General features: G+C 45.8%; 1 protein-coding gene across 1 annotated transcript in view; it reads left to right on the forward strand.

The window, feature by feature from the left end:
- The window catches only part of Myo5b (myosin VB), a 343,662-nt gene that overhangs the window by 196,471 nt on the left and 127,662 nt on the right, over positions 1–19,529 (forward strand). The window contains exons 6-9 of the mRNA XM_045142616.1: positions 5,337–5,480; positions 7,873–7,954; positions 12,988–13,095; positions 16,170–16,279. Of these exons, the coding sequence (XP_044998551.1) occupies positions 5,337–5,480; positions 7,873–7,954; positions 12,988–13,095; positions 16,170–16,279 (444 nt within the window). The remainder of the gene's footprint in view (positions 1–5,336; positions 5,481–7,872; positions 7,955–12,987; positions 13,096–16,169; positions 16,280–19,529) is intronic.

The following is a 19,529-nucleotide window of genomic DNA, read 5'->3' on the forward strand; positions in this document are numbered from 1 at the left end:
GGTTGGTATTTCATTGCGTAGATGAACCACACTTCCTTCTTTACTCTCTTGGGGGATAATGGTCCCTGCCTTTTGTCTGTTGTGAATAGTGCTCCTGTGGACAGTGGTATACAAGCAGCAATGAAGTCCCTGCTTTGGGAAGACTTCTTAAATCACAGTGGTCAGAAGTTATCTGAAGTTTGTGATACCCAATAATGGCCTGAGTTGAGTAGGCTGGTGAGCTCTGTGGGAAGCAGCATACTTTGGCGTGGGAGAAACGTAAGAGCAACGTGCTTACTCCAAATGACCAGTGTGCAGTTTGCTTGCTAAGGCCTGATAGAGAAGATGTGTACATTGTAGGTGACCATGAGCATCAATACAGTGGTTTGGGCTCAACACATTGAGTCTCTGCCTTGTGAAACTGGACTTTGGAAACCCAACTATGTAAGTCTCAAGGGCTCATTCTATCAAATGTAGACCTTTTGTCATGGACAAGGACCATCCCTTGAACTGCTGTTAAGTGCTGTGTTGGGGGAGAGGCTTGGGTTTGAATGTGGAGAAGAGCATATGGAGCCAGGAACCCAGGCAGGGATTATAGTGTTGCCAAGCAGAAAAGTGAGAACTGTTTGCCCTGCCAGAGGGAAAGCAACTTTTCGAATGTTCAGAGTTTAGCCAAACCTGTGTCAGGAAGTGGGGTCAGCTTGTGTCTCCTCAGAGGGCTCTTATTAACACCATCTTAATCACAAGCATCTGATTACTGATTATGCTGCCCGGCCCTGGGAAGGCTGGAAGCTCCCCAGGAGCAATCAGCTGCAGTCGTGCAGTGCCTCTTTGTTATCGCTGCATCCCATGAACTACAGACACCTCCTGGGGAGGCTGAGAGCTGGCCGCAGTCTGAGGAGGCAGAAGTGCCAGTGAGTTGTGCTCAGTAGTCTGCTGAGTGTGGCTGGAGGAGGGCCTGGGACTGGCGGGGGCAGGGTGGGATGATTTACCGTCAGCGTCGGCATGCTCTGACCCCGTGCTGCTGAAGAGCTTGTCAGCAGCCCAGGAATGGTTTGTTCACAAGTCTGCGCTGATTAAAAGAATATTGCTCATCAAGAGACTGTGGGAGCGGGGATAGAGCCCAAGTCCAGGCAGAGGGTCACATGGATTCTTGAGTGACAGGTGCCTGTAGGCCTTTAACTCTTAGAGTCACATGCTCTCCGTACTGGGTGAAAGAAAGAGGCTAGGGACTCAGTGAGCAGAATGGTAACTAAGACCAAAGGTGTAATCTTCAGGATTATTGTTGATACTTGTTATTGCTGTCATTTACAATAAGAAAAAGGCTGCATGCAGTGTTTAACCCATTCACGGACAAACCTGTTTCCTGCATGCCATTACTCATCTCCTCCGTGCTCTCTTGTGCATACATTTTCACCACTCCAAATTTTCTCCATTCTTTTGTACACACTGTATTCTTCTTGTTTTTTAGAGGGGCCGGGGGTGGGGGGGGAGGGCTCAAGGTAGGATCTCACTCTAGCCCATGCTGGCCTTGAGCAGTGATCCTCCTACCTCTGCCTCTTGAGTGCTGGGATTAAAGGCATGCACATGCACCACCATTCCTGGCTACCGCACTGTATTCTTTATTTTTTTTAATTTAACTTATTTAAGAAAGAGAGTGGGTGCACCAGGACTTTCAGCCACTGCAAACAAACTCCAGATGCATGTGCCACCTTGTGCATCTGGCTTATGTGGTTCCTGGGGAATTGAACCTGGGACCTTTGGCTTTGCAGGCAAATGCCTTAGCTACTAAGCCATCTCTCCAGCACACTATATTCTTAAATAGAATTCCTTACTAAGGAACTGAATGGGGTAGTCAGACCTTGCAAACACCTACATAAAGCCAGATAGACAAAGTGGTTGTTTGCATCTGGAGTTTTGTTATACTGGCAGGAGGCCCTGGTGTTCCCACTGTCTCTTTTTTGCCACCTCCCCTTCTCAAATAAATAATATATTTTTAAAAACTGAAAAAAGAATCCTCACTGATAGAATTATGTTTATCTGAATATTCATTTTAGTTTTCACTTCTTTTATATTCTTTGTGTTTATATACAACTTAGTGTCTGTCTCCCTTTGTGTAACCTAGTATTAAAATTACTCCAATCCATTTGTGTGTCACTAGGTATTTCTACATGCATACATAATAAAGACCATGTCATGCTTTGTATGGGTACATGACAAAGACCATGGTAATGGGTTTTAAGTCTGTTTTACAAATTCAAACATCTGAAATTAGGCTTTAGAATTGTGAACTTGTATTTGTTGAGGCTATATTGTCTTTAGAATTTTCCACAAACTGACCTTTGCTGATTGCATCCTTACAATGTTCATGATGTTCAATGTATGCTGTTGTCACTTGTGTTTCTTGTGTAAAGAGCAGCATAAGTTAGAAGCTTATTTAGGTTGTTTTTACAAGAATCTTTACAGGCATTCTAATGGGTTTCCATTAGGAACATCAGAATATCCCCTTGCCACTCTGTGACTTAGGAAGTGATTTCATCTATTAATTTACCACAGATTACGGTACAGTGACAGCCTTGCTCTGTTACTACTCTTGCCCTTAGTTGGTAAGATAAATCTATGAGCAGAAACAGTCCCCTCACCAACCACATGCAAGCTGCTTGTGTGGAACATCCTGGCAGCAGGAGCATGTGGCAGGGGAAGTTCTTTACCTCATGGCATACAGGAAGCAGAGAGCCCTGAGTTGAAGTTTACATAGGGAAGTTAAAGCACATGTTTGATTTTTTTTTAAAGACTTATTTATTAGATACAGAGAGAGGGAGAGAGATAGAGAGTGAGAATGGACATGCCAGGGCTTCTAGCCGCTGCAAACAAACTCCAGAAGCATGCACTACCATGTGCATCTGGCTTACGGGGGACCTGGAGAATCAAACCTGGGTCCTTTTGCTTTGCAGGCAAGCGTCTTAACCACTAAGCCATCTCTCCAGCTCACATGTTTAGTTTCTGATTTGCTAATGTTAAGAGTAGTGAGCTGTTCCCACAGAATCTCCTGAGAGATGGCTTCTTCTCCTTTTTCTTACAAAGGTAGAAGTGAGGATTAATATTTCTGTCTTCACTTTTGGTTTGACTTGGTCATTGGAGCTGTAGAAGTTGCCCATAGACATGGCAGCTTCCTGTGTGGTATAGTGGTAGAGAATTGGGAGACAGCATGAGGAACTGTAATTCCATGTAGAAAAAACCCACACTTCAGACCCAGAGTAATATCTTACCAGCCATGCAACCCTCAGCACATTATTTGACCTTCCCAACCCTGTTTTCCCGTAAGTTGATGAAAGGTGATCATGCTTGTCTTAAAGAGTTCTTGTCAGGATTGAGTTGAGAAATAGTCCACCGGGCCTGGCTCGTGTGAGGCCTTGGAAATGCTTTTACCAGTATGTTAGAGAAAACAGCCAGTTTTTCCATTTTCCAAATAAACTTCTTATTAAAGTCTGCCATTGTCCTGTGGGCCTCAAAGATCAAACCTTTGTGCTAGGCACTGAGAAGCCCTGATGAAACTGGTGGTCAACCTTGCTTTCCTGGACATGGAGGGCCACTTACGGTGGAGAGCAGAGGGAGGAAGATATGTAGAGCCTGGAAATCATTATGGTAAGAGGAGCTCTCCTGGCCTGTGGCATTGGGAAAAGCCTCTGTGCCTGCCTTCAGTTTGACACTTGAAGGAAAAAGTGTGGCCACTAGGTCCAGAAAGCTGTGTGCAGAGAATGTTTTCAGCAGAAGTGAGGGAAGGAAGCACATAGGGCTTTTATGTGAGAAAAGCAGTGTTCTGTGTTGCTAGATGCTGAGGACTAAGGATTAGAGAAATGAGACCTAGCTAGGTGGGATCCTATCAGGTACATACACTGTGCTGAGCTTTTAAAGCTACCTAAGAGCAGTGGAAGCTGTGGATGCATTACATTCAACATATGATAAGGTCCACTTTTTTTTTTTTTTTTTTTTTTTTGAGAATTACTCTGTCAGTCAAGAGGAAAATTGACAGCAGCAGTTTGTTCGGAATGGAATGATAGGACATGGACTGAGGCCGTGGCCTTAAGACAAGTGAGAAGGAGATAGGTGCTTGACCATTTAGGGCATTATATTGGATGTACTTGGTAGGTAGTTAGAACAGAGGAGGCCACTGTTGGCAGAACCACTTTTCTAGCATTGAGCTAGGCCTATACATCTGTGAACAGAATGTCGCCTGATCCCAGAATGCACTTGGCTCACTTCCAGAGAACAAATGGTGATAGTTTTCCTCATAAAGACATAGTGGAACATTTCCAAGAGTATTAGAGGTCAGCCTTTTGGCCTGAGAAGCAGGTGTAAAGTGTGTTCTCTTGCTAGCCTAGTTAACACCATGTGCCTACTTGGCATTTGAGATGCCAGCAGATGCTAATGGTTCTGTTGATTGGCCTGAGCTGAGCAAGAATAGGCAGCAGGTTTGGATTTTGGCTTTTATTTCATCCTCATATTTCCTAGGTCACACAATGAATATGTTCAAGTATTTTTACCACCTAAAAATGTGACTTACGGAAGAGATTAAAATACAAATAAATTTATTTTGTTACTAGTTATATGTAGATGTGTGTTGAGGGTGTATACATGTGTCCTGGCACACATTTGGGAGACAGATAATCTGAGTGTTGGTCCTTTCCCCTTCCAACTTGTTTGAAACAGGGTCGCATTGCTTGCTGCTGGGAGACTAGACTAGCTGGCCCACAAGCTTCAGGACTCTTGTGACTCCACCTCCTTTTTCATAGGCACATTGGGATTACAGACGCATGTGCCACAGTGCCCCTAGCTACACGTGGATACTGGGGACCTGAGCTCTAGTTGGCAAACTTGCAGAGCAAGTGCCTTTAACAGCTGAGTTGTCTTCCCAACCCTGAACAGATTTCTTATTGGTGGCTAGTTTTGTGACTTACAGAAGCAGGATGTTTACACAAGACTGGTTAGTGATGTTTAAAAAATCATTGTGTAGTGTTTTGAGTTGTGCCCCTGCTGCTTTGTAGGAAATGATACCAGGAGGATGATGGCTTCCTGATGATGTGTGTGAAAGCCATTTGGTGGTCTGTTTCTGGTAGGGATCTCATATCAGTGGGGACTAACACTTCTCTATCTGGTTGTAGATGGCTGATCAAAGTGGGTTAAGCACAGGCAGGCAGAACCATTGATTGAGTGACTCAAAGATGTCCTAGTCCAGGTCTCTGATTCTCTAGCTCTTGTCTTTATGATCTCAAGATGATAGCAGCAGCTGTAGCCAACGTATGTATATTCGGGACAGAAAACCTCATGTTTACACTTTTTCTTATTTGTTAATTTAGGCCATTGGGAACGCCAAGACCACTCGCAATGACAATAGCAGTCGCTTTGGAAAGTACATTCAGATTGGCTTTGATAAAAGGTACCACATCATTGGGGCCAACATGAGGACCTACTTGCTTGAGAAGTCCAGGGTGGTCTTTCAGGTGAGTGGCGGAGTCTGGGTCATTTTGTACTTCACCCTGCAAACCAGCAATGTCTCAGATGTTGCTCTCTACCACATTCTCTGTGCTCCAAGAGCATTCCATCTTTTAAAATATTTTTTTATATTTATTATTTGAGAGAGAGAGAAGGGGGGAGAGAAAGAGAATATGGGCACACCAGGGCCTCCAGCCACTGCAAATGAACTCCAGATGCATGTGCCACCTTGTCCATCTGGCTTATGTGGATTCCTGGGAAATTGAACTTGGGTCCTTGGACTTTGCAGGCAAGCACCTTAACCACTAAGCAATCTCTCCAGCCTGCATCCCATCTTTTGATGTATATTTTTGTGGTATAGTTTTCTTTCTTTTTCAGTGAAAGTGTTCATTTGGATGGAAATTAAGCATCAGGTCTCAAATTTTAAATATAGTATTGCTTTTTTAAATAATTTATTTGAGAGGGCAAAAGAGGCAGAGAGAGAGAGAGAGAAAGAGAGAGAGAGAGAGAGGTTTTGAGCGAGAGGAAGTCTGAGCACATGTGTGCATGCATGCCAGGGCCTCCAAACACAGCAAACGAACTCCTGACGCATGTACCACCTTGTGCATCTGGCTTACGTAGGTCCTGGTGAGTCAAACCAAGGTCCTTTGACTTTGCAGGCTAATGCATTAACTGCTAAGCCATCTCTCCAGCCCCAATATTGCTTTTTGATTAAGTCAACAAGCCCATTGAGGGCCTGTTGTGTCTTAACCCAGAGACATAGTGAAGAACAAGGCATTACTCATGGATCTTATAGTCTTTTTTTTTTTAAATTATTTATTTATTTGAGAGTGACAGAGAGAAAGAGGGGGATAGAGAGAGAGAGAATGGGTACACCAGGGCCTCCAGCCACTGCAAATGAACTCCAGATGCATGCACCCCCTTGTGTATCTGGCTAACGTGGGTCCTGGGGAATTGAGCCTTGAACCGGTGTCCTTAGGCTTCACAGGCAAGCGCTTAGCACTAAGCCATCTCTCCAGCCCTATTTTACAGTCTTTTCATCAGAGAATGCTATAGGCATTAAGTCTGGGTTTCAGCTTTCAGGAATACCTTTATTTGGTAGGTTTTAATATGTATGTGTGTATATATATGGTTGAAACTATATATACATACACATATTTGGCTACCTGTTTAGTCTCTCTTTCTAGTAAATTGTGTCTTCTCTTCTTTAATGTGGTCCTTTTTTGAACACAAGTGTGTGTACATGTACTTGCACCACAAACATGCATATTGAAGCCAGAGGTCCAGCTCAAAGGTCACTAATCAGGAACACTGTCCATCTTTTATTTGAGACAGATTTTCTCATTGGCCTGGAGCCTCACCAATTAGTCTAGACTCTGAGTCGCAGGAATCTTCCTGGCTCCTCCTCCCCAGCTCTGGGAGTGCAAGTGCGTTATACCATGTCTGGCATTTTACATGGGTTCTGGGGATCAAACTCAGGCCGAGCACTTTACCAACTGAGCTGTCTCCTCAGCCCCACCAATGTGGTTCCCTACTATGATCTGTTTACTCTTGATTTCTTCTTGCCCAGCTACTCCTGACCTCTTCCCTCCTCTTTTCGGTGGTGGTCAGTGCCACTTACATGCCCGATCGCCCCCCTCCTGCGGCAGCTTTACCCTCCCATCCCTGACGGCCTGATGGGAGCCTGCAGTTTGCTCTTCTCTTCCCCTGGCCACAGTGGCTTCCCAGTCCTCATGATTCAGGAGGCCCTGGAATCACCTCAGCTGTTTCTTGGTGATGGTTCTATGCTGCTAGTTAGCAGATGTTTCATGAACTTTTAGACCAGCTCCTTCTTGCCTTTTATCTGCCCAAGCTTGTACTGCATTGTGCGAGTATGTGGGATAGCCCTGCATCCGACCCCTGCTGCAGTCAGATGAAGCTGTCTGTGTTGTGGATGGACTGACAGCTGCCTATGCCCTACCCTAGCACCTCTAGAACTTTCCTCTTCTCTGGCTGTCTCTGCTCAGACACCCTTAAGACCCTGCTGTCATGAATAACCCCTGGGAGTACTCTCAGCTGTGCGCCTCCCCGCCCAGCTTAACATAGTAGACAATTCCGCTTTCACTTAGTCCCAAACCCACAGAGTGAGAAAGGGAGCTTCCAGCAGGGAAATGACAGTCTGCAACATCGGTCAAGCAGCAGTGTTTGCTGGCCCACCCACAGAATGACACTCGTGTTTCAGGGAGAAGACCCCTGTCGTAGCAAATGAACAGTCAGGCTGTGGACGTTGAGAGTGGCAAGGGATGTCGAGGAAAAGCATGGGGGGAAGCGGTGGACCCCTGGAACATCTGGGATCAGCATGGCCGCAAAGACAATCTTGGTAGTAACTATCTACAGCTGCTTTACCTTTTCTTCCTCCAGGCAGACGATGAGAGGAATTACCACATCTTCTACCAGCTCTGTGCCGCTGCCAGCCTCCCCGAATTTAAAGAGCTTGCACTGAGTAAGTTGGCAGGCGCATGCTGTCCTCTGGAGGGACCGCTTCCCAAGCCTCTGCCCACTCATCTGCCTGAACCTCTGTCACGGGCGCTGGTGGATTCTTGCCCAGAGTCCTCAGCATGTGTGTGATGAGGGCCAGCCTGGGGCCAAGTAACATCCTGTCCTTAGCCTTTTATATGTGACGGGAACACATGAGGGGAAAGCCATTGCTAACAAATGGTGTGAAGACCTGGGTGTCAGACAAAGCTTAGTTGATCTTTGTAGCCATGAGAGAAACAGATTGCTGAGGCTTTGTTGTCCCCAGTCCAAATCCTGGCATCCTAATCATCAAGCGTCAGACTCAGCTGGCTCTCCTGGGAGCTCAAATCCAAGTGGCTTCCGTATCGGCTTGTCCTTCCTTTGTTACAAAGTCCTTCATGTTTGCTGTTAACTCTGCTTTGGTGTCAACTGCACCATACGCCTAAGCAGGTGTCCTTCGTTTGACTTGACTCGGGCACTTGGAGCATGGGCGATGCAGTATTGATGACACAGCTCTAGGTTCTGCCCTTGAGCCCTGGCTAAGCTTGTCAATTCAATGTAGGAGAGGTAAGGGCCGCGCTGCCAGAAGCACCGCCCAGACTAGAAGTCGGCTTCAGTTGGAACCCAGAGAGGACTCACTGGATGACACCCTCCGTGCTGGTTTGTTTTGCAGTTACTTGCAAGTCTTATCCTTCCGGGGGTGTCATAACTTCCTAGGACCAGGGATGTGTGCCACCAGATACTCAGAGCAAGGGCTGAGCATTTCTTGTTTGAGCACTGGTCCGACCTGCTGCTTTGCTGCTCTGGTTCCAGCTCTCAGTCACAAGTGGGCGGCCACTGCCACTCTCCTCTCTCCTTCCCAGGGTGGGGGCTGGGTTCATCAGGGCTTTTCAGGTCCAACTTGCAGAAAATATTTTTCTCCTAAGGTCAACTTTATGGCAAATCAGATACTGGCAAGCCTCACCCAACTATATTTGTCTAACTCTGACCTGAATGGAACATTAGTAAAGAAGAAATCCTGTTTTTCCTGTACAGGGATCGTATTAGGGTTTAAGATGGCTTTTGTTAGTCTGTGTTCATGTGTGCTGCAGACTCCCTGGGCTCCTGCCAGAACCCTGAAAACTGCCAATTTGATAATTTCTTGCATCTTAGAGATTATCTTGTAGTGAAATGAAGATCCTTTGATAAGCTTCCTGTGGCCTTGTAGGCAGATTGGCTGTGCACCCTGAAGCTGGGTGTTTGGTTGCATTAAAACCCTGATAAGTTGATGGAAAAGTCAGATGAATAAAGGACTAGGCAATGGCTAATGGAGACCTGCCTCATATCCTCTCCCTTTCTTAACCTAAAACACAACATATGGAAGTCTTGGTCAGAGCCGATGACCTGGCATGCACTTTGGGTATTTGTCTAAAAGTGGAAGGAATGGATTTGCATCACATATGTTCTTCTTTTACCCCATTGCTGTTCCATTGCACTTAAAAATGATCTCAGAAGGAGATATAAAAACAAAGTTCAATGGATAATTGCTGAAGAATAAATGATGGTAAAGTTCCCATTTTCCCCTTGATACATTCTTTAAATGATTAAGGGATAAGTTCCCACTCTTTTTTTACTTTCATAAATATAATGATACAGTTTTATAGTTACTTTGGCTTTATAGAGGTCTGAGCATAGCCTCCCCAGGTGAGTGCAAGCTGTGACATTGGCTTTGATGGTAAAGTGCTCCAATCATTGATTCAAGGCCATTTTGTGGCCTGTTTACTACCTGGGCTGGTATCTGTCTGATGAGCAAATTAATGGGCACCGTGGTGTATTTCTCCTTGTGAATTCCTAGTGAAGAGGGAGTACTTGGAATCTCGACTATTGGATGGAAGACGGTGCTGTGGATTAGAAGGGCAGTGCTGGCGTCCTGGGCCTGAAAGGAGAGCCGAGATTGAGGGGAGACTGACTGCATGCTGTTTGCATGTCTCTTATCAAGGGAATCTGGTGTGTTATGAAGACCTGTGATTTCAGGCAGGGGTAAACAGAGGAGGAGATGATCATGTTGATAGACTTCAGACCCTTTGGCAGGTGGCTTTTGCAGTCATAAACCTCAGCCTGTTGAAGGACTTGCTGGGTCTGAGTGGAAACTGGGAGCGGGGGAGGTGGGATAGTCTGCCTGACAGTAGGGCTCCAGCTGCTGACAATGAAGGGTCTTTAGCAGATGCTAACAGTAGAAGCCAGGTTTGATGGTTGGAGTCACGTGTCCCATAAACGTAAGTGTTCTGAATGAGGTCCCCACCTGGTGGCGATTTGGGAGTTGGAGCCTCCTGGAGTGATACTTGGCACACTCTCCTGCTGCTGCTGTCTACCTGATATTGGCCAGGAGATGATGTCCAGCCTCTGCTCGTGCCATATTTCCTGCTGTCATCATGAAGCTTCTCCTCAAGTCTGTAAGCCAAAATAAACCATTTCCTTCCATAAACTGATTTTGGTTGGGTGCTTTCTGCCAGCAGTGAAAAGTTGACTACAACACCAGGTGGCCTTGTGAGTAGTTCCCAATGACTGATTTCAGTAAAGAGTTTAGTTGGGTTCAAGACAAAGCTATGGGATGCCAAAGACAGTGATCTGTACAGTGATCAAGTAGTGGGCTCCCAGGCCTGGCCAGGTGAGCCTGTCCAACACCATAAAATGCTCCTCAGGGTACCTGTCTGAAAAGCAGAAGCAAATATAGTCAGTATTGTTTAGGTGGCCCTGTAAAGGTCATCAGAAGAGATACCTTGAAAACTGAGTGAAAGGAGTTGGGGGAGGGGATGCTTTCATGAATCCTTTGAACTGTTAGTGTGCTAGTGCCCAAAGCTTGTGGGAGTAAGTAGCTATGAAAGTTCTAACTCCTGTTGTCTGCAGAAAGATCTGATGTGATTTTTTTTTTCCACAAAAATTCACTTTATTTGAAGTTCTGAGCAAAAGAATGGAGTCATACCTCTTCTAGATCTTGGCCTCCATTCATCAAAATATGGTTACAGTATTTCTCCAGAAAATCTCTTTATAGCACTCAATTTATAGTCTGTTCATCGCTCTTCAACTATCTGTGTTGCCTGATATTAGTTCAGGTTGTATAGTCAACCTGGAATTTAGTGCTGAGTTCTGCCACAAACAACCAGCCACCTCGGCCCCATCACCGCTTCTCATTTGTCAAAAAAGTTGTCAGAGAAGACTTGTCCTAAGTCCAGCTGGGTTTGATAGTTTGGTTAATGAACTAGAAGTATTTGCAAAGTTCTTTGTAGCTTGGAACATGAGATGTCCCACAGGAACAAAAGTAAATGGGCAGAGATGAGAAGGTAGGTCGGGATTATGGACAGCGTGAACAGAGGCAGAGTTCATGAGTGACCATAAAGAAACTGGCAGGGCTGGAGAGATGGCTTAGCGATTAAGCGCTTGCCTGTGAAGCCTAAGGACCCCGGTTCAAGGCTCGGTTCCCCAGATCCCACGTTAGCCAGATGCACAAGGGGGCGCACGCGTCTGGAGTTCGTTTGCAGAGGCTGGACTCCCTGGCGCGCCCATTCTCTCTCTCTCCCTCTATCTGTCTTTCTCTCTGTGTCTGTCGCTCTCAAATAAATAAATAAATAAATAAAAAGAAACTGGCATATGTGGAACATAGATATGGGGAAGGAAGGAACAAGTCATGAATCTGCAGCAGTACGAGTTGGTCATGCCACCCAAGGTCCAGAACACTGTTCACAGGCATTGGTCTTTGCATTGAGGGCAGTGGGACTGATGGAGGTCTTTAGGTAGGAGAGTAGTGTGATCGGAATGATCAACATTGTGGGTGTAGCTTTGAGAGGGCATGAGCAGAAAGCAAAAAGATAAATTTAGAGGTTTTTTTTTTTTTTTTTTTGAAAAAAACAATCCCTAGACAACATATGCTAAAGGTTGGCCCCAGGGTATTGGCAATCAGCAAAGAGAAAGGAGAGAGACTGCAGAAGTTCTTGGGACATGAAACTGAAGGACAAGGTATTGTAGGTTGACCAGGAGTTGCTAGGAAGCTGCGTATAAGCATGTTTGGCTCATGTGTGGTCAACTGTACATGTCCGGACCTAGCAAAAATTCAACTGGAGTTTTTCAGGGAAGGAAGACAAGTCCATGTCCAGTCTTGGTATCCTGTCAAAACCAAACACTACACACTCAGAGTATGAAGTACTAGGCAGGGTTGTATGCCACAAGGTGTTCTATTTTGTGAAGGATCTAAGTGCCTTTCAAGAATAATTTTGATTGGAGTCAACCCTTGTTCTAAGTCTGTGTTATGAGGTTAGTTCCCTCAAATGATCACATTATCCCTTCCTCTTGGTACAGAGCCATTCAAAATGCTTGTGTGCTTGTGGCATTTTTGTGATTTCCTAAGCTTGTCTCTGACTTGTGAAACACAGTACTGACCCCTCTCTACTAGCTATTCAGGCTCTCATAGGTCTAGCTCAGGAAGTGGGAAGCTGGGAGATGAAAGACCACTGAGGATATCATTCTGCCCTTGTTCATGCATCTGAATAGCTCCAGTGTACCTTGACTTTGTAAAACAGACAGACCAAAACAAAACAAAAACAACCAGTCACCTCTGACTGTCACTGCTTCTCATTTGTCAAATGAAGTTGTCAGAGAAGACGATCTGAGGTCAGAAGTCTGAGATTCTAGGGTATCATTCTAATACGCTTTGTACTTCTGTGTGTTAGATCCTTTCAGAAATTAAATTGGAAGTGAAACCTAGTAAAATTGAAATACTTATGACCTATTTTTCTTATGTTTTCCATATCAATTTTACATAAATGTAGCAATTTTGGTGGTGTAATATAATTTTCTTTGTTGTTACTCAGTTTCTCTCCCATTTGCCATTGTGGATACAGAACATTTTAAAGGACTATACATGCAGCTAGGACCAAGATTTGGTCTGACCTAGCGTGCTGTGAGTGGACATCCTCATAGATCTATGGATGAGACAGGGTGATGGTCTCTCCGGTATCTCACACCTTCTTTCCTTGCCTCCTTCAGCATGTGCAGAGGACTTTTTCTATACATCACAAGGAGGTGATACATCCATTGAGGGTGTTGATGATGCAGAGGACTTTGAGAAGACTCGACAAGCCCTCACTCTCCTTGGTAAGAGCTTCTGAATGGTAGAAATACATGCTAGGGGCTGACCCATGGAAGGAAGGTTTCACTTGGTATTCTTCCTTGTGAACTGAGGAAGCCCTCCATTCCTTGGTGAATATCTTCTTACTGTTGTATCCATCCCAACCCAAGGCTCCAAAGCTTAAAATTTGAGGCTTTCTTTGTCTTTCTTGACAATAAGCTTTTGAGCCAGGAGCTACAAAATACTGCTTTTCACTCACCCTGGTGTTGAAATTCCTGGAGGAAAGCCTGCTGTAGTCACGTCTTTTGTGCTGTGGTCTGGGTTCCATGTGCTCTCCCAGAAAAGCTTGGTGCCCTAGCTGTGGGATCTATGCAGGAAACATGCTGGGGATGTCAGGGAGCTCTGTGACAGCAGTGCTGGTGTGTTGGCTGTTTGCATTGGAATCCCCAAAGCAGTAACTTCTCTGTGTTCTTCAGCAGCTGGGTTGGGGAGAGTTGAAAGGAATTTGCACCTCTTCCCAGCCCATTCTGGGGAGCCAGCCCTGAGGTAGCAAGGTGAAAGGTAAGCCTTTCTTGTTGTGAAGCTGAAGAGTTCAATCCCAGGGCCCATAGCTGAGAAAGGAAAGTCCGAGAAGTCAGATGGAAGCCCTCCAACTGACTCAGCTGGGCCCGCCTTTCCAAATCCCTTCTCTGATAGATGGAATATTTGTCTTCTGAGCCAGGTTGCTAACAGCATCTGTTTGGCTCAGGAATGCTTACTAAATTTTAGATGATGCCCAAATAAAATGTGGCCAAACTGGGCACACCCTAGTCTCTGTGTGGAGGAAGCTAGGCTCTCATGTGCTACCATCCCAGTGTGGCAGCTTCTCTGGGTAGCTGGGACATGAACAGCATTTGTCTTTTGTACCTGTGAACTATCAGGAAACAGAAACTACACTGTTATCCCAACAGAAAAACATTAGCACAGACATTATTAACTGGAGCAACAGTGGATGAAGAACTAGAAAAAGGGCTGAGATGGACTTTCATATAAATACCGTGTGATGACCGATTGTGCTATTGAAGCTCCGGAGATGGACTTTGAGGGACCAGTAGTCCCAGATGCAAAGGAATCACTGCTATGACTATGGAGATGGAGCCGCCCAGCCAGGGATGTAGAGCAGAGGAGCCCAACTCTCAGCTGAGCTTTAGACCCTCTGAGAGCCGTGCTTAAGGACTAACCCTTGCCTAAGCAAGCAGGCTACACTTGGCTTAGGAGTGGTAGGCCCTGAGGCCAAACAGGAGCTCAGCAGGGAGGTTGCTGGGCATCTCGGTGAACAGTGGTGACTAAGGAGAGCCAGAACTGATAAAGAGGCCGCCTTCCTTCACTGCAGTGCCCTCTGTTGAGCCAGCTAGTGTTCTAGCACTTAGCTCAGCACTGTTCCTATGGTCACACCCAGAAGCACACAGCCAAGCATGGAGAGGAAGGCTCAGAGCTGATCAGGGCACCTCTGGCATCCCCAGCACCATGCACCTTCTTGTTCTCCAAGGAGCTTAAGAGGACCCCTGATGGTGAGCAGGGTGTATGCCATCATGCCTGCTAGGCAGAGCTGCCCCTTTGGGGCTGGTTAAAGTACTAGGCAGGAGCTGGCATAGGAAGACGGTTTTTAGTTCTCAAAACATTATATTTATAATGTTGTTTTCATAAGACATTGCTCCCTAATCTTTTTAAAATGCCCTTTAAAAAGAATTGCAAGGATTGGAAAACTTTTTCTTAAAATGCGAGACACTAAAGAATTGAGGCTTTGAGGACCATGTGGATTCTGTTGTGCCTACTCATCTCCTGCAGTAGCCTGGAAATAGCCACGGAGAAAGATGACAAGTGGGCACGGCCGTGTTCTAGTACAACTGTACCGAAATAGCCTGTCACTTGCTGACCAGTTTTGCTCCTTAGTTTCATCATTTGGGTTTTGCTTCCCATAGTGAGGCACTGCTTATTCAGAGGATCCTGTCATAGAAGGAACTTCCTGTCGGTGCTCATTATGTTTAGTTCATGTTTGGATCATCCACTTTGTGGATTATCTGGGGATATTTTTAATCAGCACAGCATGCCTCTGCCTCCCATTTTTACAGGTATACTGACTTTTGTGGCATGAGTGGAATATTGTCCAGAAGATAAGAGCTGCAGCTGGGGAGGAATATGCAGAAATACTGTCATTCCATAAATGGAGTGACAGCTTTACTACCATTTATCCTATCATTCTGTAGTTCTTTTATGAGCCTGGGATATTTTATAATTTAAAAGTAAATGAGCCAGGCGTGGTGGCGCACACTTTTAATCCCAGCACTCAGGAGGTAGAGGTGGGAGGATCACCATGAGTTCGAGGCCACCCTGAGACTACACAGTGAATTCCAGGGCAGCCTGAACTAGAGTGAGACCCTACCTCAAAAAAAAAAAAAAAAAAAAAAAAAGATAATGTCTTTAGGCTACATCTAAACTTTAAAATATTATTTCTTTGGTAATTCACATAGGGAAATAAGAAATTTGACTGGAGCTAGGTGGATCTGTCACTTAGGAGAGCAAGGCAGCCAGCCACCCCGTGCTGGGACTGGCCACCTGCCAGCTGACTGGCCAGCCCCTGGAACAGTAATCCCAGGAGGGAGTTGGCTTCCTCATCCTCCCTTGTTGGCACTGTGGATGTGTCACAGATGTTTGCAGGATATTAAGTTGGGAGAAAAATGACTGCAGATAAATGACCATTCTTATTAAACTCATAAAACCAGTGTTTGGTTGAAATGAAGTTCAAAATGAGTCAGCCTGGTGGCTGCCTCTCCCGGCCTCTTGGAGAAGTTAAAACGGCCACATGCCCCATCTGGTGTGATAGGGACAATCAGAGAGAAGATATATCCCCATCAGCCCAGGCAGACCTTTGCCCTCTGAGCTGCTACTGAGAGTGGTCATTACCTGATGACTGGCCTGGCTCATTTTAGGAGTCATTGGCCCAGGAAGGAAAATCAAACAATTTGTAAAATTCTTAAAAGGATAAAAAGTGTTTTTTGTTTTTTTTTTTAATCCTAGCACAGACATTGAATGTCATTTGTTCATTTTTTCCCCCTTTCAGGCGTGCGAGAGTCCCATCAGATAAGCATTTTTAAGATAATTGCTTCCATCTTGCACCTTGGAAGTGTGGAGATTCGGGCCGAGCGTGATGGGGATTCCTGCAGCATATCAGTAAGTTGTACCAGCACCAGAGATAAAAATGTACACAGTTGACTCGGTTCCTCCAGCCTGATACAGTGAGCATCCCTGTGCTTAGAGGGCACCCCTCCGTCATTCATTGTGAGCAATAATGGCTTATGGTTACTTACTGATAATTTTTTTTAAGAACCAATCCATTTCAAACTACCTGGCATCAAGTTTCTATCACAAAGGGCAAAGGATTTAGTGGCTATTCAATTATTTTTTTGTTGATGGACTTATTTTCCCAAGTACCCTGAGGTATGTGGAATTCTACAACATACCATCAGCCTATTCTGAGTCCTTTGTAGGCTCTAGACTGAGGTCCTTACAGCAAGGAGATTCAGGACTATTGGACACCACGCTTGTGACCACCTCAAAGAAGCTTACAGCGTAATTGGACAGACATGACCAGTGATATGTGCTGAAATCTCAAAATCCTGTAAGCTGTAAAAGGCTCAAAGAAAGGTTCTTTCCAAGGTGCCCAGTATTGCAGTTGATATGTGGTAGGCAAGTGTCCTTGTAGATGGGGGAAATGCTGAAGAGAACCCGGTGTGGTAATACTATTAAGTATTAAGTGCTATTAGCCTAGACTAAAATTGGCATTCAGACGTTGAGTAGGTACATCTGCTAGTGTAGTGGTTTGATTCAGGTGTCCCCCATAAGCCTAGGTGTTCTGAATGGTAGGTTCCCAGCTGACAGAGATTTGGGAATTAACACCTCCAGGAAGCAGCATATTGTTGGGGGTCGGATTATTATAGCCAGCTCCCCCTTGCTAGTGTTTGGCACACTCTCCTGTTCATGTTGTCCACCTTATGTTGGCCAGGAGGTGATGTCCACCCTCTGCCAATGCCATTGCTTCCCTGCCATCATGGTGCTTCTCCCTCGATCCTGTGAGCCAAAATAAACCCTTTTTCCAGGCTGCTCCTGGTTGGGTGATTTCTGCCAGCAGTGCGAACCTGACTGCAACAGTTCTATTTCTACCTCTTTTGCCCATTTGTGATTAGGTCTGGAGGAACAGGTGATTCTTCTTTCCCAGGTACCAGACACCGAGAAAAGTCAAGTGATGCTATAAAATGAAGATGTGGGTGATGTCTATGCCATTCCTAAGCTGAAGCTCTTTCAGTTTACTTATTAAGAGTTACTAGGGAAGCTGGGTGTGGTGGCGCACGCCTTTAATCCCAGCACTCGGGAGGCAGAGGTAGGAGGGTCACTGTTGAGTTCAAAGCCCCCCTGACTACATAGTGAATCACAGGTCAGCCTGGGCTAGAGTGAGATTCTACCTCGAAAACAAAACAAAACAAAAGTTAGTAGAGAGCTGGAGAGATGGTTCAGTGGTTAAGGTACTTGCCTGCAAAGCTGAAGGACCCAGGTTTGGTCTCCCAGTAGCCACGTAAAGCCAGATACACAAAGTGGCACATGCATCTGGAGTTTGTTTGTAGCAGCCGGAAGCCCTGGCATTCTCATTCATATTCTCTCCTCTCCCTTTCCTCAGAAATAAATATATATATATATATATATGTGTATGTATGTATGTATGTATGTATGTATGTATGTATATATCTTTTTTTAAGTTAGCAGTTCACACTGGCCCTGTCTGCAAGAGGAAGACCTGAACTCTAGCTGGGCTCAGCAGAGCTGCTCACTGGTCCCCATCCCTGCAAGAGTAGTGGCCTTAAGGCATTCCAAAGGGTGCCTGGGTTTTCTGCCATGGTCTCTCTGCAGCCTCATGAGAGCTGTGAGGCTCTCTCACCTCAGCCCAGTAAGAAAGGAAGGGATGTGGGAGCTGTCAGTATCAGGATCCCCAAAGCCATCTGATATCTAAGTCTCCTATGCCCTTGCTCATGCGCACGCTGTGGGTGAGTGTGCCTGCAGTGCAGTGTAGCTGATGGCCATGGTGTTTTGTGAGAGCCTGGGTGTCCAAGTGTCTTTGGCCTGGCTGGGGGATGAATGAGCCTCTGATGCAGGCCAGAGTTTGGGGCCAATGAAGTGTCACTCCCAAGGTCTTTTCTCTGAGAAAGGTGTAGAGGGTCTGTGCCTCCCCTATGCATAGCCTGTCCCAGCAATGTCCCATGGGTTTTCTGCCCTGTGTCAGAGATTGTGGAGATCAGGGACCCATGCAATAGCAAACTCCAGTTTAGACTGGTGCCATGCAAGAGAGATAACAAATATTTCTTCAACCTGTAGCCTCGTCAGCATCCATCTCTTCCCCAGTGGTCTCAGAGTGACACCTCCTGTCCTGGATCCATGTTGTGTTTCTGGAAATCAAAGTTAGGTCTGCTCAGCCAGGGCCCTGCTGTTGACCTTGCACATCCAGCCCCATGCCTTGAATTCCTAGAGCACCCTTACTCCCTGTCCCTTTCCCTTTCCCTTGAAAAGTGACTTTTGCATTCACAATGTAAATGCTTACCTTGCCTCTCTCTCCTCCTCTCCCCTAAACCACGAGGCCAGCAACTGTTCTTGTGTCGCCTTTGCAGGGCATAGGACTCGGGTACTCCAGAGTGGACAACTGGATGACAGATTGGGTCTCTTTAGATCTCAGTGGAGATGCAAGTGGGAGTCACTGTGGATGAGGCTGAGCTTAGTGGGGGCTGGTAGGAAGAGAGGCCCGGTCACCTGCAGTAATGTGGTATAGGGCTGGTACCTCTTTGAGAAGGCTTATCAGTGCAGTGTCTCTTATAGTTAGTCTTCCACTCCTGGCTTCTGAGAGCATTCAGGTGAGGTAAAAATGGATATTGTTAGTGGTTATTTGATTGATGCCCGTTTCTTCCAGTAAACTGTAGGAGCACATCAATGTTGGTCACTATTCTGCCTGATACACATTGGCACTCATGGAGTGTTTGTGTGGAGTGTGTGCAGCAATGGGCCCGTTAGGACACACTGGGAGATGAATAGACAGAGGACGGCAATGCCCTGTTGTAGTCTCACACAAACATGTATAAGCTCTTGCAGCCTGTGGGCCGTGGACTAGACACCCCTAGGAGAAGTACGGGAGATGACTGTGTCGGGTCTCTCGGCGTCTAAGTCCCGTTTCTGTCACTTCCTGGATGTGTGACCCGGGGAAGCTCTCTCACATCTTCTATCCATTGCCTCTCCTGCACGGTGTGGGTGAGGGGTAAGTGTAGCCCTGTGTAGAGGCCTTTGCCCAAAGTCCACGGTGATTCTCAGTTCTTGATGGTTATCGCTATCACTTGAGCTGGAGTAGTCCTTTAAGAGGAGGAAAACGTAAAGCCCAGAGAGAGAA

The sequence above is a fragment of the Jaculus jaculus genome, chromosome 2 (assembly GCF_020740685.1).
Source record: "Jaculus jaculus isolate mJacJac1 chromosome 2, mJacJac1.mat.Y.cur, whole genome shotgun sequence".
Taxonomy (NCBI): domain Eukaryota; kingdom Metazoa; phylum Chordata; class Mammalia; order Rodentia; family Dipodidae; genus Jaculus; species Jaculus jaculus.